The 14,638-nt window shown below is 43.2% G+C and overlaps 1 protein-coding gene across 1 annotated transcript in view; it reads left to right on the forward strand.

Moving 5' to 3' along the window:
• PLA1A (phospholipase A1 member A) overlaps positions 1 to 10,666 on the forward strand; it is a 42,017-nt gene extending 31,351 nt beyond the window's left edge. The window contains exon 11 of the mRNA XM_012095077.5: positions 10,212 to 10,666. Coding sequence (XP_011950467.1) covers positions 10,212 to 10,242 — 31 coding nt within the window. The 3' untranslated portion in view covers positions 10,243 to 10,666. The remainder of the gene's footprint in view (positions 1 to 10,211) is intronic.
• The last annotated feature ends 3,972 nt before the right edge of the window (positions 10,667 to 14,638 follow it).

The raw sequence follows: 14,638 nt of genomic DNA on the forward strand, positions 1-14,638 counted from the left end.
TACGTACCCACCATCTTCTAACCTTCTCTTTGGGATTATCTAGTGATTACTGAATAAAGACCCCAGTTACCCAGCAAAGTCTTTTGAAAGCAAGATTATAACTCAAGATCTGAATACCGTGGTTGATTTAAAGCAGTTGAGTGATTTCTTTTCAACCTTGGTCTTCCTGTTACGTTCACCCCAAAGCAATATATGTTCATTTTGACAAGTCAGATTGTAGACACACTTTATGGTTTCCATGACCCCAAGGTAATGAGTGTCAATAACTTGATGGGTGTCCTATACATCTTTCCACATCAATACAAATATATACACACACGATTGTTGGACTTTTTTTGTTTGGGTTTTTTTTTTAACAAAGATGAAATCATAGCACACACATCATTCTGTAATTTTCCTTTGTTATTCACAATATATCATGAATATTCCTCCTGGGCCATATATAGACTTAATTTATTCCCTGGATATATATATTCCAGAGCATGGTCGTACCATAATTCAGCCAGCCACTTTCTTGAGATGAATATTAAGGCTGTTTCCAGTTTTCTTCAATTATAAATGATGCTGCAATAAGTATTTTTGTAAATTTACTTCTATATGATATATTTCTTTGGTGAGAATAGCTGGGTCCACAGATATAGCAAAAGTTTAGTAGTGCTGGATTACTTTCCAAAAATGTCATATCAATTCACATACATTCTGACAATGGTTGAAAGAAATAGTTTCTTTGCAACTACTTATTCAAGTAATTGCTTCACCTAAGATCAGTAACCCAAATTACCAAATTTCTCCTCTGGAGTTACCATGTAGTATTCAACACTTTCCAAGTTGGCCAACTAGTTGACCATCCGTGAAATTGGAATAATGAATGCTCTTTCCTTCAGAAGAATAGGGCCTGAAATTTTATTACCTTTTAAAAATGACATTCATTTAGACACAGTAGTCCTCAGAGCAGTGAAATTTCCTATAGGTGAGCTGTGATGAACTTTTAAAAATAAAGGCTATTGTTTTTACGGTTATAAAATTCAACTAATTAAAAAAAAATATTTATTTGGCTGTGCTAGGGAGAAGGAAATGGCACCCCACTCCAGTGTTCTTGCCTAGAGAATCCCATGGACAGAGCAGCCTGGTGGGCTGCTGCCCATGGGGTCGCACAGAGTCGGACACGACTGAAGCGACTTAGCAGCAGCAGCAGCAGCAGGTCTTAGGTACGTGGGATCTTTGATCTTCAATGCAGCAAGCGGGATCTACTTCTCTGACCAAGCTCTGTGCATTGGGAACATGAAGTCTTAGTCACTGGACCATCAGGGAAGTCCCCAAATTCAATTAATATTAAAAGTTATGAAAGAGAAAGTGAAAAGCTAAAACTTCCTAAGCATTTAGCATTCTAGTCCCTTTATACAAATTATCTTATATAATCCTCCCGACAATTGTATATATTACTTCATTTTACATATAAGAAAACCGAGGGACAGGAAAATTAAACAGCTTGCCCATGGTTGGACAACTAGGTTCAGGATTCACACCAAGCCGTCTGTCATCCGGGCTCTAACCACCACATTATACAGTTGTACATAAAAACTTGCTCAGTTGGTTTCTAGCACTTAGATGTCCTAACCAATGTCTCTAAACAAAGATCTCCTCAGTCTGGCCCCATTCTATCTAACTAAAATTACCTGCCATTTCCCCGAGTGTGCTTAAGCCAGTATCCCCTAAAAGATACTGCGGACAATGCCTTCTCCAAGCCTTTGCAGCTGCTGCTACCTCCATTCAGACCCTGCCCGTCACTCTGGGTCCACTTCCAGCTCTCTCCTCTGGGAAGCCCGGCCACTCACAGGTCATTGCAGTTGGTATCTGTGCAGCCTTGCAGTGGTGGTGAATAGCTTATTCCATGTTGATCAGGCTATGTTTTCTCTTTCTCTGTGTCTTCCACATCATAAGCATGCAATAAAAGCTCTTTTAATTAAAGATAATGCTCTAAGGATATAGACAAAGGCAAAGAGAGAGGATAAGGCACAGAGAGGCTTGACTCGAAAGGTTGGTGTCTTTTCATAAGTTTTGGGAATGGCCTTCATTTATTCAACTTGTTTCAGAATTTCACCTGCCATTGTTACACTTTAACCCTTTAAAATCTCTGCAGAGGGAAGCTCTGGTTGTGCATAAAGGACACAACATATAAATACAACTCTTTCCAAATTGCTGCATTCTCATCCAGTCCTTGATCTCCTTGTTGAGTGTTTCTAAGTGACATTCTGAAAGTGACGTACTGCTTTCCCTAGCCTTAAACACACCTCTGACCTCACTTTTGAGCACACCCAAGCCCAGTGGTGATCATCTCAGTCCTGCCTCTTCTCCAGAAGAGATGGCTTCCTCCTTCTAGAGGAGAGTTTAGAGGTGATGGGAGCATTGCTGTACCTGAGTCTTTCCATGCCCATTTGAAGGCCTTGAAATCCTCCCTGATCCTCAGTATTTACCCTCTTTTTTATGAAACCATACTGTTTAATTTTTGTGGCCATTCAGTATCTTGACAGCAACCCAAACTCAACTCATGCAAAATTAAACCAACATCTCCCCCAAAGTTATTCTTCCTCTCCTTTATGTAAGAGCCACCACCATCATCCAATCTCCAGGCTTAAGGCCTGAGTCATCTTTGACTCAGAACATCATAGCACTTGCTAAAATTTAAAAAAAAAAAAAGTCTGTTTCTTAAAAAATTGTCTGTTACCTGTCCCCTCCTGTCTGTTCCCTCAGTTATGTGGTAAGACCCTGGATCGGATACCAAACTCAAACTAGTCTCTGTTCCCCCAGCTTCTTTCTCCTCTAGTCCATTCTATTTACCTGGGCCAATAACCCTTCTACAAACTCTTTTTAAACTTACCAGTTTCCTGCTCCATAATTTTCACTGATGTCCTTAGAATAAGGGCTTCATGGCTTCCCTGGTGGCTCAGAGGTTAAAGTGTCTGCCTGGAATGTGGGAGACCCCGGTTCAATCCCTGGGTCGGGAAGATCCCCTGGAGAAGGAAATGGCAACCCACTCCAGTACTCTTGCCTGGAGAATCCCATGGAGGGAGGAGCCTGGTAGGCTACTGTCCATGGGGTCGCAAAGAGTAGGACACGACTGAGCAACTTCACTTTTCACTTTCACTTAACTTCTTAACCTAGACTTCTGGAACTTTGTGGCTAAATTCTTATCTCTTTTCCTTGATTTCTTTCTTATTCTTTAGCAAAAGAAATCCTTAGCCCCTGATGAGTTGATTCACTATACTTATTATTATTATGTTCTTTAAATAACCTTTCACGTTAGTCATCAAGCTACAGAGTGTCAGAGGAGGAAACCAAGATCTGAAAAGATTAAGGGAATTTCCCAAAGCTGTTAGCCACTAGAGGAAAGCATAGCAATTCTCCCATTTATATTGTACTTCCAAACTTGGGCACTTCTACTGGGTTTTGATAAATTTAAATGGCTCTTCATTACATGTGAGTGTGAGCTTTAATAACATTTTGAAGATAAACAAGGGACAGTGTTTATCTGGAAGTAAATCCTTGCTGCTGCCTTGAAGTGTGGATCTCGAACATCTATCCAGGCCTAAGCCAGTACAGATTCTTAGTTTAGACAGAGCTGGAAGCTGGAGAGGTGGGAAGAAATCTAGGTAAATACCCTATGAAGAGCAGCCTCATATACGGGTACCCCTCTTCAAGGCACTGGGGTCAGACTGACTTAACTAGAAACATCCCTTCTCTTTTGCAATCACCAGGCCTCTCAACTTTAAAACTCCCACAGTGTTCACTCCGCCCTTCTGGTTGGGCTTGAAACTGAATCTACACAACCTCAGGATTACTTCCTCTGACTTTCAACCCAACCTTCAATTCAGAAGTTACCCTCTGCTGTATTTCGTAACTGGAGAGTACAGTGAAATGGGTAAAACTGGAGACAAATAATCACAAAACCAGAATATTCACTCATTCAGCAAACGTTTACTATAAGCCAGTGGTGTACCATGTACCAGGCACCATTCTGAGGGCGATCTTCTTCTTAACAAGAACTACAACATAACTGAATGCTTACTATGTCCCAGGCATGTTTAAGTATATATACTTAAACTCTTACAACAAACATATGAGATAGGTTCTTTTTTTTTTTTTTTTTCCATTTAACATATGAAAAAGGTAAGGGGCCAAGCAGCAAAGTTACTAGACAGTGAATGATGAGGTTAAATGGCAGAGCTGAAATCTGAACCCGGGCAATCCAGCCCCAGAGCTTCATATTCTTAACCCTACATGAAGTTAACAGTGTGTCTTAACCCAATGTCTACTTATGTCATTCTCATCTTCTTAAAAAAATTAACAAACATTTACTTATAATGACAAAATGTCTGGCCAAGTGCTAGATGCTGAGAATGCAAATACAAATAAAATGGAAAGGACTATTCTCTTCAGAAACTCACTCATTAACTCCTAAGTGAGCCATCGCGTGCCGTGTCGGTGGTCTATAATTTACTTTAAAATACTTCAGCTAGGGCTTCCCTGGTGGCTCAGTGGTAAAGAATCCTCCTACCATTGTAGGAGACACGAGTTCAATCCTGATCTGGAAGGATCCAACGTACTGCGGAGCAGCTAAGCCCACGCACCACATCTATTGGGCCTGTGCTCTAGAGCCCATGAGTGCAGCTGCTGAAGCCCACGTGCCCTAAAGCCCATGTTCCCTAGCAAGAGAAGCCACTGCAATGAGAAACCCAGGCACCACGGCTAGGGAGCTGTCCCCACTCGCCACAGCTAGAGAAAAGCCCGTGCAGCGATGAAGGCCCACAACAGCCAAAAGGAAAAATAAACAAATAACAATAGTTTACAAAAATACTTGAGCTAAACAGTGTGATGCATGGGTTACCTTTAGTCATCATTCTAGGGATGTTTGATCAATTATCTAAATCAGGAATAAATACTTTAGGGGAAGTCATCTGACATTTCACCTAAGCTCACAGTCCAGAGGCAGCTACTATAATCCCTTCAATCCTCTTCATGTCCCCCATGGCCCCATCTCAACCCTCAGAACCCCTGGGAAGCACTTAGAACTACAGATTCTAAGCCCAGGGGCTCTCAAAATTCAATTGTAACTGGATTGCTATAGGCCCAGTTTTATATTGTTTTATATATTTATATTTCAAACATTTACATTTCAAACTCATATAAAATTAGAAATATACAGTAATGAATGTCCATATACCTGCTATCCAGCTTCAACAATTAACAACTCTTGGGGCTGTCTTGTTATGTCTATGGCATTGGTGTTTTTAAAAAACTTTTATTTTAATATGCAGTCAGATTTGGGAATCATTGATCTAAACAAGTAATCATTGCTCTAAACAAACAAATAAGTGCGATCACTGCAAACAAAGAAGCATGCATTAGACATAGTGGAGGTGGGATGATGAACTCTGACCACCGAAAGAAAAGGGCTAGGATTTCCATAATTCCTCACTGGATCTCAGGGTTTCCAGGGCTAAACCATCCCTTGGCAGCTCCCTGATGGCTCCCACGGTAAAGCGTCTGCCTGCAATGCGGGAGACCCGGGTTCGATTCCTGGGTCGGGAAGATCCCTTGGAGAAGGAAATGGCACCCCACTCCAGTACTCTTGCCTGGAAAATCCCATGGAGGAAGGAGCCTGACAGGCTACAGTCCATGGGGTCGCAAAGAGTTGGACACAACTGAGTGACTTCACTTTCACTTTCACTTTCCATAATTCCTCACTGGATCTCAGGGTTTCCATGGCTAAACCATTCCTTGGCAGCTCTGATGTCTGAGACTCTGCTAGGGGTGCTTCTTTAGCTTGGCCTGAGGATCCCAGGCTGGAAGCTGGAATCACATGCTCACACACCCACAAAATGAAGGCCTTCTCAAATATATATCCATATTTAGTTGCATTAAAGTGGAGTTTACTAGGTTAGATAAAATAACAGTATAGACAGGGTGCTTTTTTTTTTTTTTAATGTCTATGTTTGTGACTAAGGAAACAGACTTTGAAATCATTTAGGAAGGAGGGAAACGAAACAGAAGGGGAGCCGAGAATATTGAGGAATCAAGTTACCTAATACAGTGGGGCAGTGCACAGCCCCTAGCGCGCAGCTGTTGCGCCGGCCTTACCCAGCAACCTGTTACCAGGCAACGGTTGCTGTGAGACCATTAAGCCAGAAGATTCGAGCAGTGATTAGTGGTCACGCTTAGCCATTGGTCGGCGCCGGCAGTAGACTGCACCCCCAACCGGCAACTGTCAGTGAGCAATGGCCACTTGGCCATTGGTTGGAGTCACAGGAGATCCCTCCCCAGAGCGAGCAACCGTTAGTAGCTCTGCTCTGCCAGTGGTCAGAGGGGTGGTGGTTGTCCAAAGCAAAGTGAGGTAAGAGGTGGGTCCTGTCCTCCCCGGGGCCCTCCAGCTCACCCGGCCTTAGGCCATCGGGTGAGCTGAGGGGTCCGCGGAACAAGCTTAGAGCTGTGTCCTGCGGGGTCTAGAGGCCTGTGTCCACAGGCCGCACACACGGGCTGGTCCCAGGCCTTGAGGTAGTAGTGAACCTCGCCCCTATTCCCGCCTCTGGGATCTAATAGCAGCGGCCATCTGCATGGGCTGCGGGCTGCGGGATCTGGCCCCCAGACTGCTATTTGGCCGGCCTGAGGAGGCCGAGGGCTACTTGGGTTCTGGACGCCTGGCTGCCTCAGCGATGATGGCTGGGCAGGGTCTGGGGACCTGGCCCTGAGGGAGCCACCAGCTGAGATCTGCTTCTTCAGCACTGGCAGTAGGACCCGGCTGGGTGCTGGACTAATGCTCCCGGGCAGGGTACCCCCGGCCCGAGCAGGGACGCCCCACCCCGCCGCCTTCTCTTAGCCCGGGCCTAGACCTCGGAAGGTGAACTTGGAGTCTTGGGACCTTGCCCTTCCTTGTCAGAACGGACTGTTTGGTGGAGTTTTACAAAAACATGGTTATCTGACCATGACTGACCTCCAGAATAAAGGATCAGACACAAAGAAAGTGAGGAGTGAAAGTGAAGTTGCTCAGTCGTGTCTGACTCTCTGCGACCCCATGGACTGTAGCCCGTCAGGCTCCTCCATCCATGGAATTTTCCAGGCAAGAGTACTGGAGTGGGGTGCCATTTCCTTCTCCAGGGGAGCTTCCTGACCCAGGGTACAAAGACACAAAGAAGTCTACAACTAACCATGCCCCTCCCTCTCCTTTCCTAGAAAAAGGGCTTTGCTGAAGGCTTTGGGGGAGTTTGGGGTTTTTAAGATATAAGCCATCCATCTCCTCGCGGGGCCCTGCAATAAACCTTTATTTGCTCCAAATTCTTGCATTTTGGTATATTTGGCCTCACTGTGCAGCAGGCACCCAGACCTTGTGCTCGGTAACAGTTACAAGAAACAAGGAAGAGAAGAAACCAAACTGGAGAATGTCTTCCTCTCAGACACTTCAGGGAGAAGGATGAAGGCCAAGCTGTCCAGGGCAGGAGATGGGGGCACCCCCAGGCCTGAGCCCCAAGACACCAAACAGAAAGGACCTCGTTCCTCAGCCACACACGAGTCAAAGAGAAAGTGTTCTGGCTTGAACAGTGGACAGAAGCAAAAGGAAACTGGAAAGCAGAACTCGAAGTGCTAAAATTCCAAGAGTTTTATCTGACACCGCCCCCCCCAACCGCCCCCGCCGCCAGCTGAAATGAGTAGCAGCTGAACTTAACAAAGCTCCAGTCGGTGCCACTTAAACACCAGTGCCCCGTGAGACCATGGCCATGGGTCAGGGTCTGCATGGCCCTTTGGTGCCTCCAGAGGAAGCCTAGGGGGAGAGGAGGGCTGAACAAGGCAAGCCCACAGGATCTTCAAGTCCTGTGGGGACTGATACTGACAGAGCTGAAGGGAAATGGTGCGAGAGTGGGCAGCGAGGGGATGTTTGCACCAGCCTTGTGGGACGCATAGGATTCAGGGCTGACAGAGGGCAATTCCAGGCCATTGAGCATCTGTCCGTTAACAGCGGCAATCATGTGCTGTGCAGAGGAGGGCTCGTGGGAAGGCTCACGTCAGAGAAGTGAACCAAAAGTGAAATAAAATCCCATGATCTCCAGGGAAATTTCTGAGTAGAAGACACGTGTAAGTGTATAAATTCAATGACAATTAGAAATGAAACTGCTCAGGGCATTACTCACGTTTCTTCAGTCATCAGGATTTGTGAGGGCATCTACAGGAAACCAGAGTGTTCAGAATATTCAGGGAAGAAGACCCAGAATCTCTAAGGTGGACTCGACTCCCCTCCAGGAAGTTCTCCCCAGGTCTCTCCCAGGTGTCTCTTCCCACGGCCATCACATTCTCTGGCCCCTGGTACTGTGATGGGGTGGAGCAGGTGTGCAGCTATTAGCTCAAGACTATTATTGGGAGACCCTTAGTGCCACAGTTAGGGGTCCCACTCCACCAAGTCAGCCTTGCGGCGGTTCTCTCCCTGCAGAGAGTGTGGTAGGAGGCAGATCTCAGCCTTTTCTCTGCGGCCCTCCAGGCCTTAGGTGGGTGGGTTTAGCTGGGGGACCCAGGAACAGGCTGAGGTCTGTGTTCTACAGAGCTCCAGATCCCTCGCCATAGTTGCCCACTGGCCAGGCCCAGACCCAGCTTCGTTACCTAATGGTGATGACAGTCTCCGTGGGTCACAGTCCATGGAGGCCTCAGCACCTGGAGTATATGGATACTGCTGTTAAGGTAACAGCTTCAACCAACTTCAGTCTCTCTAAGTTTCAAAAATTGGTATAGCTGAGATCAGCTGTCTACCCCTAGGAGGTGGCCAGAGGCCAGGGTTAAGTTGCAAGGACACTGCACATCCACTTCAGCTCCACTTCTGTTGTGGCCCTTCTCAAAGAAGGGCAATTGTTGTGAGCTAGGAATTAACCTGATTGGTATTTGCTACAATATATATTCCTAGTGATCCTATGCAAGTAATTCTCTCCAGTTTAAATGAAAGCCTGAGGACTGGCTGGGTCCTGGGTACCTTGTTTCCTCAGTGATGATGGCTGCGCAGGGTCTGGGACCTGGCCCTGAGGGTGCTGCCAGCTGAGGTCTGCCTCATCAGCCAGGCCTGGGCACAGGCATAAGGACCCAGACTGGGTGCTGGACCAATGCTCCCAGCAGGGTAACTAGCCCCGCAGAGACCTGCTACTTTTAGCCAGGGCCTGGACCTCAGAGGGTAAAAGCTGAACCTTGGGATTTTGTTCTTTCTAGTCAGACAGAAAGTAATGTTTGTTTGGTGGAAATTTATAGAAACATCATTATCTGACTCTGACCTGACCTCAAGAACAAATGATCAGACACCAAGAAGTCTGCAACAACTAACCACATCCCTCCCTCACCTTTTCTAGAAAAGGGCTTTGCTGAAAGCTTTCTGGGAGTTCAGGGGTTTTAAAGCATGAGCCACTCGTCATCTCCTTGTATGGCCTTTCAATAAACCTTTCTCTACTCCAAACTCCAACATTTTTTAAAATTGTTTGGTCTTGCTGTGTATCAAGCACACAGACATGCATTTGCTAACAGTACCTCACAACCCAGTGACCATTTCAGTGACCTTGACTATTCTCCTGGCTTTGTTTTCTCAAGTCCCTCAGAACATGAATATTTGAGAAACAGCTACACTCTGCCAGACCCCATGGGGTACACTGAACACAATCTCCCTCCATGCTGCTTTGAAAATACCATTTCCAGGTCCACGTCCCACTGCCTTGTGGAGTTCGGATTCCACAGCCGGTCACTGAGAGCTATTGCTTTTCTTCTGCAAGTGTGCCTTCCTTGCACATCCAGCCCACAGACTTTGACTTACATGCATTTTTTACCTGAATTGCTTCTGTTTTGCCTTCCTTTCTCTAGCTTTTAAGACACAGCTTAAAATCAACTTTGCTGTGAACCCTTCCCAATCCCAGAAATGGGAAGTGACACCTGCTGAACTGCTATAGCTCTTGTAGTGGTTTCAACCACTCATGTTAAGGCTTTCCACAAAGGACGGGCATAGTGTTTATTAGTATATGTATCAGGGCTCTAGCTTCACCTTAAACTAGTATGAGTCACAGGAAGCCTATTTATACAAGGGACTGAGAAATCTGGGAAGATTAATCCTCAAAGGAGTCAGGCTCAGGGAGCTTGACTTAGTAAGGCTATGGTAGAGATGGGGGAGGTGCCTAAAGCTCATGTATCTTCTTTTCTAGATATGGAGCTCCTTCAGGGCAGAGACCATGAAGTGATTCATCCAGCAAAGCAGGTGGTATCAAGACTAGTGTTTGACAGCAGTGGATATTTAGTAAGTGTTAATGGGATAAAAGAATACTTACTATCCTCTCCTTAGAGCAAATCTAAGTATATGTCAGGCTTTATTCCTGAGTATATGAAGTTGTAATCAGAGATTTTTTTTTTATACATGTGTGGATCTCTAGCATGGGCTTATTGTAAAATGTTCACAAATCCATATCATGTGAACAATTTTATGGAGACTGAATAAACACAATGCTTTGTACATACATGTATGCAACACTGTTTCAAACAGATAAAGATACTATTTTGGTTAATTTTTTCAATCTATAAATTTATCTATAACCCTTATTGGAATCCAAATGTCTTTTGCCATTACAGATGACATTAAAAAATAAAAACACAACTTCTATGACATCAAAGTCTGATCCTTTTAAAAACAAACACACATTAAAAGAGGTCCCCAGGACTTCCCTGGTAGCACAGTGGATAAGAACCTGCCTGCCAGTGCAAGAGACATGGGTTCAATCCCCGGTCTGGGAAGATTGCACACGCCACCAGTCCGTGCACCACAATTCCTGAAGCCTGTGCACTCAGAGCCTGTGCTCTGCAACAAGAGAAGCTGCCACAACGAGAAGCCTGCACATAGGAATGAAGAGGAGCCTCCACTTGCCACAGTTAGAGAAAGCCCATGCAGAAGCAATGAAGACCCAGCACAGTCACAATCTTTCTTTAAAAAAAGAGGTCTCCATCCCGGGGAACCTCTGTTATGTACCACATGTGTGTAACTACAGCCCTACCTGGGCAGGCCCCCAGCTTGCAGGGGGGTGGTGCCCTACCCTCCAGGTGACATTTTTTAGTCTCAATTTACAGTGTACAATGAGCCTTTCTGTTGTTCGTTTTTTGCTTCATTCACTGCCTACAACAACCCTCAAGGATTGGCAAGAGAGCGGTTGGATTTGTAAGACTGACAAGAGGCTTCTATTGTGAAATGTACATGGAAGAGACAGAAATCCAACAAGAAAGAAAATAAATGCACAGCATAATTTTAGGAAAAAAAAATGAGAAAAGAACAGAAGAGCTCTATAGAACACACTGAAATGTTCTACAAAGCACATAATTGGAATCCTAAAAGGTGAGGAAAGAGGAAATAGGGCTCTGAAGATGACAAGAAGGCAAGAGGACAGAAGGTTATGGTGAGGTGAGGCAGGTGTCTTAGCTGGGATGGTGACACTGGACTGAGAACTGGATGACCAGAAGTAGCAGCCAGGAGAAACTATGATCGAAAGCATTGCAGAGAGAAAGGAAAACTGCACAGACCCTCATGTAGAAAGGAGCTGGGTGTGCATGAGGAGCACCCAAAAGTGTACTGTGGCTGAAACATGAGTGAGAAAGAGGAACGGAGGATGGCTGGAGAGGCAGGCAGGCAGGTGGGGCCTCGTGGGTCATAAATGGCTAAAAGAGTAGCATTTATCAGGTATTTCGTTTGCTTTCCCATATTTCACAGTTCCTTTAATCAGCAAAGCAACAGAGTTAATTAAGTAGGTCCATGTGACTAGCTCTAGTCAATGGACTGAGGGCAGAGGGACTAGTGTCATTTTGGGGCCAAAGCATCAAAGAGCCAGTGCAGGAACGTCAAGCCACTTCTTTGTTCAGCGGACAGAGCCAGGTCTAAGTAGGCTGAATCACTGAATTGCAATATGAAGACAGTTGCCCTGATGAGTCATACAGATTCTCAGTAGACTTTACGAGCAATAAATCTGTATGATATTATGTCATAATAGACTGATTCTGACTAATCACACATGGTGAAAAGTTTAGATTTTATTCTGGAAGTCATTTATAATAGAAAGTCATTTGAAATTTTTAGCAAGAGAGTGAAGACATCATACATACATTGATATGATCACTTTGTGTAGAACTGATTATAAGGAGGACAGACAGAAATCAGGAGCCAGTTATAAATCTATTAAAGTTCATCTAGCCATGAAATAATGGTAGCTTGAATCTCGTGGTAGCAGTGGACATGGTGAGTTGAATTGGGGATCTATTGTGAAGAAAGAGCTAACAAGACAGGCAATTTCCCTGGCAACCCAGTAGTTCGGACTCTGGGCACTCACTGCCAGGGGCCAGGATTCAGTCTCCGGTTGGGGAACTAAGATCCTGCAAGTTGTGTGGCACAGCCAAAAAAAACTAACAAAACTGATGGAAAGGCTCCAAGGTTTGGGGCCTGGGCAACTGAATAGGGAGAGAAAACAAAGAGTTATAAAATTTGTTTCGGTTTAAAGATCTCTTTCAAAGGACAAGGCGAAAGAGAGAGAGAAAATGTTTCCCAACTCCTTTCAGAGAGTCAGCATAACCTTGATATTAAAACCTGACAAGGTACATAGATGCAAAACTCCTAAACAAAGTATTTATAAACCAAGCTCTATATACATAAAGAGGAAAATAGATCATAACAAAATTGGATTTGTTCCAGGGATGCAAGTTTGTTTTAGCGTTTACTTATCTGGATTTTGTTAACAAAATAGAGAAAAATAAACTTGACTAATGCAGAAAAATCATTTGATAAAATTCCATACTCATTCATGATTTTTAAAATTAAGACTAGAACTTCTTTAATCTGACAGGATACTATAAAAACCTAATAGCATATGTCATACTTAATGGTGAAATGCTGAAAGTATTTTCCTTACAGTCAGGTATGAGAGAAGAATGTCCTCATCATCCTTGCTGCTCATCCCTGCACTTGAGGTCCTACCCAGTGCAGCAAGGTACCAAAAGAAAGAGGAGGAAGAGTGGGAGGAGGGTGGAGGAAGAAAGTATAGGTCAAGAAGGAAGAAATAAAACTGTCATTGTTTACAAATGACGCTAATGTATCTATGGAAAATCTGGAAGACTGCATGGATTAGTAATTAGAATTGATAAATGGATTCATCAGGATCTCTGGATGGAGGTTGAAGATACAAAAATCTATTATATTTCTGTATACCAGTGATAAAAGAAAGTAAAAGTATTAAATAATAATATTTACAATAGCACCAAATTCAACAAATACCTAGAAATAAATGTAACAAAATTTGTGCAAGAATATTTGTATGGAAAACTACAGAACACTATTAAGAAAAAAAATTTAATGAAGCAAACTCTGCTCATAAATTGAAAAATCAATATTATAAAGATATTAACTCTTTAGCAACATAATCCACAGTGTGAATGTAATTCTAATAAAATTCCAGCAGAGCTGTATTTTTGTAGAAATTATTAATAACAAGCTGGTTCTAAAATTTATATGGAAATGCAAAGGGAATAACCAAGACTTGAATAAGAATGAAGACCACCAGATATCAAAACATAAAGCTACAATAATTAACCAGATGGTATTGTCAACAGGTAGAAAAATAGACTAATGGAACAGAATAGAAGATCTAGATAGAGACCTACAAATACATGGATACTTGATTTATGACAAAGAGGACACTGAACACTAGTATAGATAGGATAATCCATTCTGCTGTCTATTGGATATTCACAAGGCAATAACAAATTTGATCCTTATTTTATACCATACACAAAAACCAAATGCAGGTTGCTTGTAGACCTAACTGTGAAATGTAAAACAATAAAACATTTAGAAGCTAACAAAGAAGAATAAATCCAAGGCAGGAAAAGTTTTCTTAAACATGACACAGAAAGCATTAATGATGGAGGAAAGGATTGATAAATTACTACATAGAAATTAAAAACTTATTTTCATTAAAAGACATTATTTAGAGAAAATAATCGGGAGAATACACTTGAATATCTAAGCAACAAAGGGCTTTTAACTTGAATATTTAAAGAATTCCTTAAAGTCAATGAGAAAAGCATAGAGAGAAATGAACAAGAACTGAAGTAGACACTTCACAAGAGAGGATATCTGCATGGCTAAGAAAAACATGAAAAGATACTCACCCTAATCATTCACCAGGAAAATAAAAATTGAAGCCAGAATGATATGCTGCTACATACACCCAAGTGGCTAAAATGAAAAAAAAAAAAAAAAAAAGACGATGCCAACTATTGGGGAGGATGTGAAACAACCAGAACGCTCATAACTGTTAGTGGGAATACTAATTGGTACAATCACCTAGGAAGTGTTTGGCAGTATCTACTATAGTTGAACATATGCCTCAGTAATTCCAGCATATACCACCAAATGTGTATGTATGTGCACTGAAAGATAAGGTGAAGAATGTTCATAGTAACACTATTCATAATTGCCCCAAGCTAGAGACTACCCTAACACCCATCAGTAGTGGAATGGATAAATAGATTGTGGTATATTCACACAACAGAATGAAGTGAAGTGAAGTGAAAGCCGCTCAGTCGTGTCCAACTCTTTGTA

This window comes from Ovis aries, chromosome 1 (genome assembly GCF_016772045.2).
Source record: "Ovis aries strain OAR_USU_Benz2616 breed Rambouillet chromosome 1, ARS-UI_Ramb_v3.0, whole genome shotgun sequence".
Classification (NCBI taxonomy): domain Eukaryota; kingdom Metazoa; phylum Chordata; class Mammalia; order Artiodactyla; family Bovidae; genus Ovis; species Ovis aries.